General features: G+C 34.5%; 2 protein-coding genes across 9 annotated transcripts in view; one reads left to right on the top strand and one right to left on the bottom strand.

Moving 5' to 3' along the window:
- The window catches only part of LRR (Leucine-rich repeat), a 213,088-nt gene extending 201,924 nt beyond the window's left edge, over nt 1-11,164 (bottom strand). For 5 of the 7 annotated variants that reach the window (XM_069835728.1, XM_069835702.1, XM_069835684.1 and 2 more), the window contains exons 1-2: nt 10,960-11,163; nt 10,099-10,196 (exon numbers count right to left, since the gene is read on the bottom strand). In XM_069835728.1, the coding sequence (XP_069691829.1) occupies nt 10,099-10,196; nt 10,960-10,996 (135 nt within the window). In that variant the 5' untranslated portion in view covers nt 10,997-11,163. Of the gene's footprint in view, nt 1-10,098; nt 10,197-10,959 lie in introns of all 7 variants that reach the window. The other 2 variants (XM_069835694.1, XM_069835674.1) reach the window with 1 other exon arrangement.
- A 70-nt stretch (nt 11,165-11,234) lies between these two features.
- LOC138706434 (ubiquinone biosynthesis protein COQ9, mitochondrial-like) overlaps nt 11,235-16,842 on the top strand; it is a 34,093-nt gene continuing 28,485 nt past the window's right edge. The window contains exons 1-2 of one of the 2 annotated variants that reach the window (XM_069835741.1): nt 11,235-11,399; nt 11,756-16,345. In XM_069835741.1, the coding sequence (XP_069691842.1) occupies nt 11,857-13,671 (1,815 nt within the window). In that variant the 5' untranslated portion in view covers nt 11,235-11,399; nt 11,756-11,856 and the 3' untranslated portion in view covers nt 13,672-16,345. Of the gene's footprint in view, nt 11,400-11,755; nt 16,346-16,842 lie in introns of those variants that run through there. The other variant, XM_069835748.1, reaches the window with a different exon arrangement.

Raw genomic sequence — 16,842 nt, 5'->3', positions numbered from 1 at the left:
AAAACTGTTTAATAATTCTGCAGTCCTGACTCTACTATACAACAGTTCAGTTAGAAGTAAATTACAATATGTTCGATTCTATTACCAGGTAACAATTGGCATTCATACAGTCCTCTTTGTAGATTGAAAACTCAAAAAAGTTTCATATCCATTGTTCAAGAATTAAAACAGAAAATCAATATCCCGAATTTAAAAGAAAACTTACAAATTAAACCAAACCCTTTAACTCTGTTAAATATAGAATATAATCTAAATTTAACAGAAGCAATACTAAAATCAGAAGTAAACATTAAAATACTGAAACAATTGTCTTTAGAGACAATTAATATTAGGTACCCTCCACAAAACTGGCTTCATTTATACACCGATGGATCCTTGATCTCCAGAGAGCAAGGTGCCGGTGCAGGTGTTACGTGCTGTCTCTTCTCACTTTATCGATCTCTTGGATATGGAACAACAAGTTTTGATGGTGAAATCATTGCAAAAAGTGAATGTCTCAGGAATCTTCTATGCCACATCAATAAATTTAGGAATGCAGTTATATTGTCAGACTCCAAAGCAGCTATTCTATCAATCGTCTCTAAACACACACCTTCATCTCAAACAGCAGAAATAACTAAAATGCTCTCTCAATTATTATCACTCAATAAAAGAATTGTATTCCAATGGATACCATCCCATTGTGGAATCCTGGGAAACGAGAATGCGGATGCTTTAGCAAAGAAGGGCAGCACTGCTACTTACAGACCTGTTACTAAATCTACGTATTACTCTGTGAAAAGATTTATTAAATCTACATACTTAGACTTCGACAAACAAAATTTGATAACTCAATCCCAAGGGAAAAAGTGGAACTCTCTGCATCAAAATCCACAGTTAATACCCGATTTACCACGAAAATCGTCTGTAGCTGCATTTAGATTGGCAACAGGCCATGATTGTTTGGCCAAACACCTGCATAGAATTGGAATATATCAGTCCCCTAACTGCCCATTGTGCAACTCAAACCAAGAAATGGATTCGGAACACCTCAAAATCTGTGCTTCAGTGGCTAGTCATGATAATATCTTTGAAAAATATTGGAGTGCAAGAGGTCAAATGACTTTATTGTCAAACGCCTGGCATTAGAAAACAACAACAATATGTCCGAATAATATGGGACCCAATGCATAACATGTAGTTGAAAATATTCAGAATACATTTTTAAGGTACCTGTATATGTATTTTAAATCGTTTGAAAATTCTTGCCCTATTCGGACACTGCAGCTAAGATCAGTGTTTAATATGAAATCCCTCCAACATAGGAGATCAGCATGAACAATTTTATTTCTCAGGAGAGTAGGCTACTCACAAACAAAATCGATTCTTCAGATATATTGAAATTAATTCCCTTTTATACTCCTTTGTTAAATCACGTAAAAAAAAAGTACTTTTCCGTATTCCTAGATCAAAGACAGTGAGTCATAAAAGTTCACCCCTGTTCAGAAATTGTTCTGTTCTGTACTCTCGTTTCTGTTCCACTTCTGAATGTCCGATGCACTAAAAAGAATTCGAAATTTCCTTCCGTTGCTTCTCAAGAAGAATTTAGTGCAGTCGCATTTGATGCCTCATTTTGATTACTGTGACACTGTCTACACTGACCTTAACATGAGACTGAGAGACTACAGCGTGTTCATAATGAATGCGTACGATTTATTTGCAACGTCGTAGATCTGACCGTATCACACCTTCACTAAATATGCTGTCCTGGGTCCGTCTCAAAGAGCGAAGAACTATTCACTCTCTCACTTTACTCTTCAATATTCTTCAAACCTCTAACCCTAGCTACTTAGCTTCTCGTTTTCAACATTTGTCCTCATAACACGAAATAGATACTCGCTCACAACACCATATCACACTCTCCATTCCTAAACATAGAACATCCTTCTACTCTTCATCTTTCACTGTCTCTGCAGCTCATCTCTGGAACTCTCTACCACAACATGTCAGAGATTGTCGGACATTGTCTAGTTTCAAAAATAAATTAAAATTGCACTTTTTGAATTAGATTCCTTTCAGTTATAAGCCCTTTTCTCTGCCATAGTTTTGTAAAAATATAGGCTATATATTTCTTTTTCCTTCCTTTCCCCTTTTTGTTCTCTTTATCAGCCGATGAATTTATTATCATAGCCTTTTTATTGTGAATTTTATTTAATTTTTGTATTTCTTTTCTTTTTTATTATTATTTTATTACATTCCATTTTGATATATTCTTCCTTACGTTTTTCCATATTAACCATTTGTACTAAATGAGTTGCTTTCACTATATTCCAACGTATTTTACTTTCTTTTTTTTTTCTATTATGGTATTATTTTCATGCTGTTTAGTGTCGATTTTATTATGCTATTATTATTGGGTCATTCCACGAAAATGCGACATTTTCACGAAAAATAAAAATCTCACGAATCTCTGCTTGTTATATGTCATTTTTTTCGTTATGATCCGAATTTTTTGAATCTGATAACACTCATTATGTAACAACACGTATGTGGGAGAAAAAGCGCCAAGAAGTCTGTGGTTTAAGAGCGCGAAATTATCTACTAGAAATCACATATTTGAATGCACATTTAAGGCAAATAAATCATTACTTCTGTATGTTAAATGCAATTAATAATGAAGTGCGGACATTTGTTAATAATTACAATGCATAGAAACCGTAATACAATGATTATTTCGTGCTTGATTGTAATTATTACAAGGAAAGGTTGAGAGTTCGTGTGTCACGCTCAAATGGACATTTGTTTATATTTCTTGAAAAACAATTTAATTTTTTCCTGTTTCATAAATGTAAAAGTGAGAAACATCACATAACAATCAACTTCTTATATGGACAACATTTTGATTTAAGTACGTATTCTACAAGAAAAACACGTGACACACGTAACACAATGACTGTGACACACGAACAAAAATGTTATGTTCGTGTGTCACTAAAGTTTATCCTAAAATCCAGTTACAAATTTTGTTGTTATTGGAAGTCTTTACGTCTAAACATAATTAATAGTGGAATTTCAAATACTTATTGTTGATTTAGATAATTGTGTGTGCGTGCACACGCACCTGTGCGTTTTTTTTCAATGTACATAAACTGTAAGTTAAACACTCTTGAAAATATCTGTTCCATAACACTGTTATAAGGGGGAAAGGAACTGGCCACGCTATCCCATTATCTCCTGGCCTAGTTGCCTCATAAGCGGTGCCTTCTTGGTATCACTTGTGAGATTCACACCTGTCTTTGGACAGACTAAACAACAACTGTTGTAAAAATATAGTGTGTAGGCCTAAAATTAGCATAAGACAATTTATGCCTAAAGTTCGTATAAAATATTTATTATTTTTTTAATTCCTTGAATTAAAAACTTAAAAAATTGGTTTATGTTAATTTATTTCATATTAAAAACAAGCTTATGCAGTACATTTACATCGTAAACAGGTAGCCACCATACTAGGCCTGTGTATAAATAAATTGGCGTAATTATTTGCACATTAGGTAAATTGTACTAAATTTCTGATATTAATTTAAAATCGTTTTATTTAATAACATTAATTAATTTACCCTAGGTATCATTTAGCAATTCTAAAATTTAGGCAATTTTAAATCTATATTAGTTTTTCTATTGATATAAATATTAATACATTTTGAACATTTTTGATAGTATTTTCAAGAATTTAAGTTGGGCTGATTACTTGGTTGCATTTTTTCCGAGGTTTTCTCCACCCATAAGGCGAATGTCAGGTAATCTATGGCGAATTCTCGGCCTCATCTCGCCAAATACCATTTTGCTATCACCAATCCCATTGACACTAAATAACCTAGTGATTGATATAGTGTCGTTAAATGACCAAGTAAAAAAAAGCCGTCAAATATAGGCTACATATGAAGTTACAAAATCTTGTGGTGGCGAAGAATTTAAAGTGTCTGTGATGTCCAAGGAAGGGAAGTACTACAAATGGTTGACATATATGGGTATATTCATCACATGACATTACACAGGAAATATCACCACATATGGTTGTAAACAACCGTTGATATTTTAATTTAAAAGTGTATTTTAGTGTAATCTAGTGTTGTTTTGTATAATAAGAACTGTAGGCATAGTGTAGAAGTCTTCCACAAGAAGTGATGTATTTATAGTGCATTTAAAACAATTAGTAACCAACATGACAGAAATGTTCGTGTGTCACAACACATTTGGAATATTTTGTTTCTTAATGGCACTGTTAATTTTTTTTAAAGTTCGTGATTTAGCAGTTAAATGTACTACACAAGTGTCTTAATTGTTTGGAAAACAACTGAATGCATTTATGTCATTTGGCACAATAATATGAACATTTTCCATTTTGGTAATAAATCTAGTGGCAAGAAAATGTTCGTGTGTCACACCATACAATATTTAATATTTTTTGCATTATTAATTATTCCTTTTCATTAAGAATTTTTGTTTATATTTAGGAATACTTATGTTAAAAGACAGTAATGTCTTTTTCATGAATTACTAAGTATTTAATTAAATATCCTGTGAAGATCATAGTTAGGTACTTAAAAATGTTACGTGTATCACTATGGAATGACCCTATTATTATTTTTTTGTAATATGTTAGTATTCTGTTCTCTAACTTTTTGTTAAATTTTAACTGCTTGTATACTTTGTGACCTGGTAGAGTGTAAGAGAAGGCCCTATGGCCTTAACTCTGCCAGTATAAATAAAGAATTATTATGTTGCTGGGCTTGGTGCATTTTGTGGGTAGCGATGGTATTTTGCTCAGAATTTCTTGGACATGTTTGAAATTTTCACTACTACTCTGACAAACTGGGTCTTGTCTTAAGTCGTAGATAAATGGTATTCTTACACACTGATAGTGTTGTCCTTAAGCTACAGAATAAAGTATTGTTCACTTCTGTATCTCGAGTCAATCAACACTGACTCTTACAGCAGTGCCATGAGAGGTCATTAAAGACGGCCATTTTCACTGTGCCCCCTCACCCGGGTTGGCGTGATTTTCCCCATCTGAAAGAAGCCGTGGGTTTTTGACTCAGAATGGGGTTTTTTTTAATTTACATAAAAAGTATTCTAACAAAGCTGCAAGTGGTATAAAATCTTCCTTTATTAACAATTCCAATCATTTTGACTATTTTATAGGCCTACTGTGCAAATAATTATTTAGTAGGTGCCTATCCTATAATAGTATACCGGTACCACATTTAATTTATTATTGTAAGCATTTATTAAAATGCATAAAATAATTATTATTTGTTTAATAGGCTATTTAGTTGAAGAATCCAGCAAAAATTCTTAGTATTTACAAAGTAGAAGTCAATGTAATAATTAAATCATATTAATGGAATAACAGATATTTCAAACAAATTTGCAAAAAAAAAGAAACAAATGTAATTGTTTTTATTTGACATACATAGGTAAAGGCAACACTTAATTTAAATATCGACACTGTCACTAACCACTAACTACAAGTCACCAATCCCACTCGCAAGGATTCTTGTCATGGTGATACCAATATAATATGCTGGCGAGTTTCTGGGCCTTTTTCACACCCAATCCAGACAATTCCAAGTGTCGATAAAAAGTCTTTCAATTGAGGCAGAACTGGTTGGACATGCGTGTAACGCAGAAAAAAATGAGCAAAATCCGTTGAGCAGTTTGTTTGCCTCTGACACCACCACCTTTTCAGTTTTTTGGCCCACAATTTTCCACCATTTACTTGGTGCATCCACAGGTTTATGGCAGAGATCCTAGTAAAGTATAGTACATTCATATTGACAAGGCATCCAGTCATGCTGCGAAATCATCGCTTAATTTTCAGCTGACCCTGGGAGCAATAATCAGGCACTACCATAAACCTGTTAGAAAAGTTTTCCTTGCCTTGTCTTATAAAATTAGAGCGGCCTTTTTTTCCACATTCCTAATAAAATATGGCTCGAGGCTTATTGATATCATCAAGATAGATTCAGACTTCATCTAATGTCACCACCCATTGCCATCTATTGCCTGCGAGATGCTGTTCATAGAGCTTTCTTGCATTTGCGAACCGCTCTTGAATGTGTTTCCCAGAGAAGTGGTGGTCACGTGGTTTGTATCACCTTTGTAAATTTAAATGATGAGTCCGACAGTTCAGGTCTTCCTTCTAGAATGCTTCTTTGGGTTGGAGGATTTTCCCTCAGAACTTTAGACCTCACTTCCTTGATTATGCTGGAGGTGAGAGGGGGTTGAACTCTTCTTCTTTTAATTTTTTCCGGCCACCATCTTTGTTAAGGAGCCTGACTTTTACATCGATTAATTAATCATCTTACTGATGGTGCTTTTAGAAACAATTACTTCAGATTCTTTACATTTTTTTATTATGATGGAATAGCAAGAAACTAGTTCGATTAATTGAAATGTGTCTCAGTGAAACATACAGCAGAGTTCATATAGGTCAGTTTCTGTCAGATGCATTTCCAATTCACTGTGGCCTAAAGCAAGGAGATGCACTATCATCTTTACTTTTTAACTTTGCTCTAGAGCATGCCATTAGGAAAGTCCAGGACAACAGAGAGGGTTTGGAATTGAACGGGTTACATCAGCTGCTTGTCTATGTGGATGACGTGAATATGTTAGGAGAAAATCCACAAACGATTATGGAAAACACGGGAATTTTACTGGAAGCAAGTAAAGAGATAGTTTGGAAGTAAATTCCGAAAAGACAAAGTATATGATTATGTATCGTAACGAGAATATTGCACGAAATGGAAATATAAAAATTGGAAATTTATCTTTTGAAGAGGTAGAGAAGTTCAAATATCTTGGAGCAACAGTAACAAATATAAATGATACTCGGGAGGAAATTAAACGCAGAATAAATATGGGAAATGCCTGTTATTATTCGTTTGAAAAGCTTTTATCATCCAGTCTGCTGTCAAAAAATCTGAGAGTTAGAATTTATAAAACAGTTATATTACCGGATGTTCTTTATGGTTGTGAAACTTGGACTCTCACTTTGAGAGAGGAACATAGGTTAAGGATGTTTGAAAATAGGGTGCTTAGGAAAATATTTGGGGCTAAGAGGGATGAAGTTACAGGAGAACGGAGAAAGTTACACAACACAGAACTGCACGCATTGTATTCTTCACCTGACATAATTAGGAACATTAAATCCAGACCTTTGAGATGGGCAGGGCATTAGCACGTATGGGCGAATCCAGAAATGCATATAGAGTGTTAGTTGGGAGGCCGGAGGGTAAAAGACCTTTAGGGAGGCCGAGACGTAGATGGGAAGATAATATTAAAATGGATTTGAGGGAGGTGGGATATGATGATAGAGAATGGATTAATCTTGCTCAGGATAGGGACCAATGGCGGGCTTATGTGAGGGCGGAATGAACCTCCGGGTTACTTAAAAGCCAGTAAGTAAGTATGATGGAATAGCTGCATATGCAATCATGAAGGTCATATATGTAGCCTGCCCCGAAAGCCGTTAACTTCATTATTACAGAAGCTCAAGGAGCAACTACCATACACATATCGCAAGACAAGATATCAACCTGTGTTGTGTATGAGTCCCAACTCTCCCACGGTAGTGTGATAACCCAGGATGCAAGCTAAATTCGTTTACTTTCATCTGCCCCAACCCTCCATATAGGCCTACTGTGCTACATAAAAGCGGTATTCAGATATACTAAGTGGAAGACATCCAACCCAAATTAGAACTCTTCTGCTGTCCTCATTCTTCAAATCCAGAAAATTTTCCTATAGAGTTGCAGCTAGAAATAAGTGATCTTTGAATACTACACTACTGAAACCACATACACAATGACAAGGATCTCTTTAGTTTTTACAACTCTTTAAACCCTGAACAATATCTGGAGATTCGTAAATTTGCAGCGAAAATTATTACGATTTTCAGCAGCACATACTATGTGAACCATTTTTTATTACTGATGAATCTAACAAAGTAAAATTAGGAGCCAAGTTGTTTGATGATAAGTGTGCTATGCTTAGACTTGTTTCTTGAAATACCATATAGGCTATATACAGTGTGCGAATACTCCACATAGGCTATATTTTTTCCGAAATTTACCGAAGAAAAACTGGGGTGTAATAAGGTTGGTACCACTTTTCCGCAAACACTGGATCTCATTATACTGTAGCGTTGTCTGGTCTCGCACCTCGGCCTGTATGGCATTTGGGCAACATTATTCTTTTTCAGAAGTTATTCCAATGATTCAATCATACATTCTGAATCAATTCTAACAATTTGCTCACAATTCTTCCCAGTCTGCGATTCCAACTATTCTTTTGAATCTTCAACAAACGACTCGCAGAACTCTTCCCTTTGTAAACAACGTTTCTTAAAACAAATTGATATTTTATTTAGTTTTGGAGTACATATATGTAAGATTAATTTCTTGTTTTTCTTAGTGGGTTATTTTACGATGCTGTATCAACATCTCAGCTTATTTAATGTCTGAATGAAATGGTGATAATGCTGGTGAAATGAGTCCGGGGTCCAGTACCGATAGTTACCCAGCATTTGCTCATATGGGTTGAAGGAAAACTCTGGGAAAAACCTCAACCAGGTAACTTGCCCCAAACGGGATTCGAACCCGGACCACCTGGTTTCGCGGTCAGACGAGCTAACCATTACTCCATAGGTGTGGACTTTTTTCCTTCTTCTTCTTCTTTTTTAATTTTCTCTCCTAAAATTATTCAATGGCACGGAGTATTCGCGTATAGCCTATATGGTAACTTTTATCAGACATAATAAAAATGGTGTGAAGCAGAAATCTAAGGATGAGTGATATGCAGCGAATATTAGTGTAGTGAGCCAATGTTGTTGATGGGAATATGCCTAGCTTGAGGGTTAGTGCATTAGATCTTGAACTGCCTTAGCCTTAAACAATATGCAATTCTCGTATGCAGTAGCATAACAAATATACATAGCTACAAAAATCCGTTGTGTGACTCAATATAGCTCCCCAAATTCATCACGATGCTGAACAGGCACTGGTCCCATTAACTGGTCGAGATTCTATGAGAAAATTTCTTCCTTCATGAGGACTCGAACCAGTGCTCATTTTGTATCGTTGGTTTAAGATACAATGCCTTAGACCACGCAGTTAAGGCGCAGGACACAAAGGACCAATATAGCATATACAATAGACACACACACGCAACCTAAGCTCTCCACTGACGAACTGGGTTAAACTAGCGCCACAGTCTAGTATATCAGTTACAAAGCTTGAGTTGTTGAGAGTACTAGGAACAATAGACTGTGCCGGTACTATTTTGCATTGTCTGTGTAGTAGCGATCCTAGTGGCTAGCAACTATCTATGGATGCACATTCCCTACATATTGAGCTTCGTGACTGTATATACTAGACTGTGCTAGCGCTGAGTTTGTTCCAATGATTTCGCTTTCACACCTTCAGCTGTCTCCTCTGTAATACCAACATAATTTAGGTGACATTACGAAAGTTTCACGTTAGTATACACTCACGCCATGCCTTATATATACGAATCTGTGATAGGTTAAGTTAGTTTAGGCTTTTATTATGCCTTGCATATACACTGAACAAAGGCTAGTGATTTTTTTTGTTTTCTTATGTTGTCAGTAATAAGGTAGTGTCATGGCGGATTTTCTCTTCCGAAATCATCGGAACAAACTCAGCACTAGTTCTCCCCAAACTCATTTTCTGACATAAGAGCCTTTATCTTTGGGATATTAAAAGACGTGTAACATAACTTGGTAATTATTTTCTTCTGTGCCAAACTGAATGTTGGCCAGTATGGCGGACATAATCGAGAATCAGTGACAGGTTAGGTTTGGTTTGTTCCAGTTTTTGGTATGCCTACCAAAAAAATATACCGTACTATCCTAAAATGTAAAGCGAACCAAAAACCTGAACAAACTAAACTTAACCTGTCACTGATCCTCGATGATGTCCGCCATACTGACCAATGTTTAATTTGGCACAGAAGTAAATAATTATTCATAATTTTCACTCTTATCACTTCTTATACTCCACGCGACTTTTGAAATGCAAAGTAATAATTCTAACTTACCAGCACACGGTTTTCTGTCTTGTCACCTTTTGTTTCCAACTTGACAACATTCTTGAGCAATATTTTGACATGTTTTCCCAACAATGACTTCACACTCTCTGAAAAGAAAAAGAAAATAGGCTACTTATTTTTTTAATATCGGTACTAGTAAAATAGCTCTATGAGCATAATATGAGTCATATACTAAATAAATTCGGAGGTACTAACAATTATGTTAGCTCAGTTAATGCAAGAAACTTAAGTCTTTATGGTGTGATGGAGAATCTAGCTACTTTTCCACAGGTATTCTGAGGACAACAAAGAAATTCTTTTAAAACACTTGTAGAAGCAAATATGATACCAAAGTCACCTTTCTAAAATGAGAGGGCGCGCTTCCGTACAGGGGCAGTGAAATTTCCTCTAAGGTTAGAGCCCAGTTTAGATGTTTGTGTATTAATCGAAAATTAGGGGCTAGAAAATATTGAGAATAGGACGCATGTTTATATGACATTTTTTTCGATTAATACACACACACCTAAGCTGGGCTCTAACTTAAGAGAAATGCCACTGACCCTATACTCTACTCAAAAATATAAGAACGGTAATTAAGAGCTTATTTTTAACCTCTTATAAATATAAATTATTTCTTTCGCAGCAAAATCACTTCTTATCTGTCACTTTGTGTCATACATGAATGGGGTGTGGGGTTTTTCGATAAATAGTAAATCTCAGTAATTGCTAATAGAATCACCAAAACAAAGGAACAGGCTAGTAAGTGATTGTTAGTAAACATAATGCACTAGCAAGAAGTAAGACAAACATGCAAAAATATGCAAATATGATATGTAAACAATATCATTCAGTATGTACGGTTGACTTTACCATTCAAATCCTTCGTGAGTTGTGATCTCGTGGACATTTTACTGAACTACAGAGGGTCGTCATAAGACAAAGCGCTACTTTAAAGGGCTACACTTTAAAACTGTGCATTTCATTCTAATCTACACAACACCTCATACTACAAACATAACTCAGCATAACACTGTAATGAAACGCAACGCAGCCATAGCCACTTCCCTCAACTTCACCAGAATATGTCTGCTTTCGTTTGTAATGATATGTTGCTCGAGCATTTAAAAAGGAATCAGCTCTGTCATTTTCATCCGCTCCACATATATTTTCTCTAAGATCTGTAAAGCCCACTTTGTCCTCCATGGGACTGCTGTAGTAGTGGGGCGAAGGGAGAAGTAAGGGGTGTGTTAACATGGCTGTTAGTGTGTTACATAGATTAACTAGAGTACATAAACAGTTTGTTTTTAAAGGTGAGAATTTTAAAATTATATATTCTGATTATTTCTTTACATCAAGATGACGGATAATGACTTTAAGATTTGAGCGTTGTTGCATCATGCATTTATTTTGTCAGTATGATGAGGTTAGTTTTGCGCGCTAATGTCACTTTTTCTAAAATACTGACTTAATTGTGTCTTTGAATTATGAGAAATACACTGTTTCTTCAATAAATTATAGCAGAGAATACCAGAGACTTGTATTAATAATAATATTACATATTCAAAATGTATGTTTTTGAGTAAACGACATGTAGGCCTAGGTTAGGAATGGCCATGTTTGGGTGTGACGCAGCCACACTTATTGCGTTCTCTCCTGTATGTTCCAGAGCACACACCCCTGTGGAACTATCGTCCTTTGTAGATTGTCAAGACTGCTTATACAAAGAGCTGAACAGTTTCTTTTTTTATGTGATTAAAAATATAAATCATGTCTGTTCAAAGTGTAGACGATCTTTGTAACGAGTTGACTTTAACTTTGGGTAAATGCCTTGCTGAAGGTAGAACAAAAGATGCTTTGTCTATTATTCGCAATAATATGTATGTTCAGTGCCTGAAAGATAAGAGTTGGGATATTATACCAGCAGTGTCAAAATATCTTACTCAGGAAACGGTTGAAAGTGCGCCAGAAGTGTATGAATGTTGTCAGACTTTGCTTATAGAAATAGCAGAAGTAGCCAACCCAGAAGAAGCATTATTAGAAATTTTAGAAGAAGCCGAAAATGTTGAAAATGATGTGAAATTTCTGGCATTGTTGAAACCACTTCAAAATATATTGCTGAAGTTGCCGAAAAGAAGAGGACAGTCTCTGGAATGGTGCTTAAATACAATTCTGGCTCATATTGGCTCATTGCCTCTACCTAAAAACTATAAATTAGAGGGAGAAGAAAGGAAACTTCTAGATTCAGATCCTTGTGCTATACGCATCACTGAGATTTATAAAGGCGTTATGCCATTTTGTAAGCCATTTGTGGAAAGTGTGTCACTTAGAAAGGGAGAAATAGGAGTTCACAAGGCGGATAGACAGAGAAACATACTTGTATCCTTCATTCTTCAACTTCTGAATAAACCATTAGCTTTTTTGGACTTGGTGTACGACAACAAATCAAAAAGTGGAATACGGGTAGTGTGTGAAGAGCTTTTGAGTTACTTGACATTAATTGTGGGAGATATCATGATGTTCCTAGAATTTGCAGAAATGAGAGAAATCGAAGTGAGAGCAAGAAAGAAGAATACGAAACTTCCAGTCCTCGATGATGAAACTGAAGAATTCAGTGACATGTACTTTAGGGAAGATAAGACTCCTATTTTATCAATTGCTGTTCTGAATTATCTTATATTAGCGGAAAAGATTCAATTGGATTCTGCTCCTTGTGTTTATTCTCCACTCTACATATTTCAGACGTCATTATACCTTATTGTAATTCTAATGAGACATTCACATGAACTACTAGTGTATAAAGGGTTATGTCTTGCACAGGCTGTGATAGCGTCAGTACCTGTAGGTAGTGTACCTTATTATGTTTTGGAATCTCCAGTACACAGTGAATTTGTGGAATTGCTTTCAAAAGTTATGATATATTGCGAAGTGGAAGAACTCAGAAAATCTTCAGTGTATTTGTTGCATGATTATTTGTTCATATTTGACACTAAAGGCCAATATTTACTGATGTCCAACCTTCTACCTGTCGTGAACCATGCAGGTATCATAGGTTATTTGGTAATGCAGCTTAAGGATATGATTATCAATACCTTAAATAGTCAATCACCTTCAAAATATTTCACTGGCAAAACCCTATTTGACCTGATTTATAAATATTGCTCACTACAACATGGGGCTGAAACTGATCTTGTAGAAAATGTAGATCAAATTGTATCATCCCTTAATTTAATAAGATTTCTTGCACTCCGTGATAGTGACAATAACACAGGGTTGTGGGATTATATTGGAGTTCTAGAGAAGTCTCTCCTTGTACCCCTTAGAGAAGGCATCACACTTTCCAGAGCACATTATCAACTAAAACTTAAAGATATAGAAGAAGAGAAGAAAGTTGCTGCAGGAATTGGAAAAGAAACCGTAAACAAATCTAATGTCACAATAACGATTGGAGGTCAGCAGTTACCAAACTTGCCTCATGAGAATAAAGTATCGGTTATTGCCTCTGCCTTGAATGCATTTGATTTAATGGAGAGTTTGTTGATTCGTGTTAATGAATGTATTGAGAGTAAATCAGCAAAGTCTTGATTGAAAGAATTTGTATTGGTACATTTGTTAATATTCGTTTAATATACTATATCTGAGACAAATACAATATGAATACATTTAAGGATTTCATTTTAGGAGGTATAAATAAGGCAGAATTACCTTGATGAATGCTGAAGGTCTATCTTTACACTTCCTGAGTACAATTTCATTAATGATTGCTGAGGAGATTCAAAATTTAACAGAAACATCTTTTAGCATTGTCACTTGCTGTGTCATAATTTATTTCATTTCCAATGTCACTAATAGTGAGAAAGAAAAGTAGCTAGTAGAAAATACAATATTTAATCTCTGGATGGTGGCCTCTCTATGTCTTCCACCATAAATAAATGCAGGTCATATGAAACTAATAAACTTTCTAACATATACTATTTATATTCAAAGATAAACCACACATGTTGGGCCAATTATACAGTGTTCATAGATTTGATAAGAAACGTAAAAAATTATATATTACAGTTATATGAACACTAATAAATATAATATAATTATTAAAAAATTAGTAAAAGTCAGACGTGTGTATGTAAGTAGTTTTGATCTCATTTCGTATCCAAGTTTTTGTACATTGTTTACCAATATGTCTAGAACTTCGAGAATCTGTGTTCGGTTGAATATTGACGTCTCCTTTAAGCCAAGCAACAATGCGGTTCGATCACCTTAACCAGCCGTCGTGGTAAAGTCACTGAGGATGGAGAAGCATCTCCGAAACATGTCTGACTTTTACTAATTTTGTAATAATTATATTATATTTATTAGTGTTCGTATAACTGTAATATATAATTTTTTACGTTTCTCATATACTATTTACCCTACATACTCTAGCCCACAAACTTGACCCTGATATAAGCTAACCTGATATGATTTGAGGTGTACAGTACGTTGTATAGTGTATTTTCATGTTTTCGCCTCTAAATTTTACAAGGTCAGACAATTTAAAAACGTAACTGGTTTAAAAATGTGGTTAATTTCTAGAAACTTACAATTTAACTGTTGTCCCCGTCAATGTACTCCCCTTCCCTGTCTACACACCATTGCATGAGTGTCTTCCATTGTTCATAACAATGCTGCAGCTCACCAATCCCCAACACTTTCAGCATTGTTGTGCCATTTTTGCCTTCGCCTCTTCGATGAACGAAAAATGGGTTCCCTTCAGTTCACTTTTCACTACTGTTGCCAACATATCACCCTACAATCTCGCTAACTTTTCAACAAAATATAGCTATATCTCTCCAAAATTTATTAAAAAAAGTCCCCAGGAATGTCGCTAAAAATTAATAATAAATATCACTAAATAAAAATAAGAGAAACATACATATGCGAAAATAAATATGATTTCCTCGTCATCACCCTCTTCTGCGTAGTCTGGTTGTATTTTTTATTTATTTTTTTTTTATTTATTCATTTGTTGATGAACATAACAGGCAAAGCCCAATTACAATGTTCACGACTAACAAATTAATTGATAAAACATAAACAAGGAAAAGGAAACATACACTTATTAAAAACTGAAACATAATAGAGAAAAGGGAAAGAAAAAAGAGAAATTGAAATAAGGTGTGAAAGTAGCTTCAGATTAACTAATAACAATATTCTGTAAAATATGATAACAAATAATTCTGTATCTAGAGAAATTCATATTGAAAATATCAACATTCGGATGAGGATGTAATTTATTGTGTAACTGTAACATTTGGAAAACTGGGGAATTTTTGTGGGATTCAGCATTTGTCCTTGGTTTGTAAAACAAATTTCGAAATTTCGTTTTAAGCTTAGGTGCATATAATGTTATATAATAAAATAAACCAACACAGTCCAACTTATTGTTAATAATTTTATAAAGAAAGTTTAAAGATTGACAATTTCGTCGAATTTGCAAACTAGTAAAATGGAAATGTTGAAGCATTGTAGCATAACTCTCATAGGTAGGATAATCATTATAAAGTCTGTAATATAACCATTTTAGAAATTTATTTTGAATTTTTTCTACTAACAGAATATATTTGTTAGTAACTGGGTTCCAGATAACAGCAGCATACTCTAATTTAAATCGAACAATGGAATTATACAAAATTATTATAGTTTTGACTTTGAATTTACAAGAATTTCTCATAACAAAACCTGAACTCTTATAGGACAAATTTATAATATTATTAATATGACTATAAAATGTAAAATTGCTGCTAAATAATATACCTAAATCTTTATGTTCATTTTCTGCTGGTAAAACTTTTGCCTCCATTTTATATGAAAATTTAATTGTATTTTTCAATCTAGAAAAGGTCATATGTATACACTTATTTATATTAAATAACAATTTATTATTAATACTCCAAATATGTAAGTTTGTAATATCTGTTTGAAGTAGCTTACAATCTGATATAGTTTTGATTTCTTTATACAATTTAATATCATCCGCAAATAATAAAATTTTAGAATGTTGTACACAATTCACAATATCATTAACAAACAATAAAAACAATAATGGACCAAGATTGTTGACGGCTGTGATGTTGAGGTGGAAGGTGTGGGAGCAGCTGATTGTGAATACACTGCACTTGATCCAATCATTGACACTACACTTTCTGCCAAATTGTAAGTGTGGAAATTTTCACCCAAGCGTTTGACCACAATTTTTTTTTTTTTTTTTTTTTTTTTTTTTTTTGTGTAAACCAACACTTTTTGAATCTTATATATTAAAACCAGCAAAAACTACAGTCTCATTTGCTTCACACGAATTATCGGCACAAAATTCCAAAACTCAATTGCCTCGGGTCGGTTCGGAGTGGAAAATCTCTACGTTGCGGGGAAGAACCAAGATTACATTAGCTGCAGCTCATGACTTGTCACATACCAGTCAAAGTTGCCACCGTTTATCGGTGTTGGAGCAGTAGCATTGAGAGAGAGACCTAACCCGTGAGCATCTTTCACCCCTGATCACTGATCCCAAATATATGAGATCAGGGCTTTCACATATGAATCATTAGACTACTTAGTCATGCACCCATGCCTCTTCTAAAACTAAGAAGTGCATGACTTCAGTTGAATGTTTTAACTTGAAAGGTAAAAGTGGAAGAATATAAATATCAGCAGAAAAGTCACTAATCGTATTTTACAAAATTTGTCGCCGAGACTGATTCAAAATTCCCTAGATTT

This window comes from Periplaneta americana, chromosome 1, assembly GCF_040183065.1.
Source record: "Periplaneta americana isolate PAMFEO1 chromosome 1, P.americana_PAMFEO1_priV1, whole genome shotgun sequence".
Taxonomy (NCBI): Eukaryota; Metazoa; Arthropoda; class Insecta; order Blattodea; family Blattidae; genus Periplaneta; species Periplaneta americana.
Note: the sequence above shows the minus strand (reverse complement) of the source record. Positions and strands in the feature narration are given on the sequence as shown.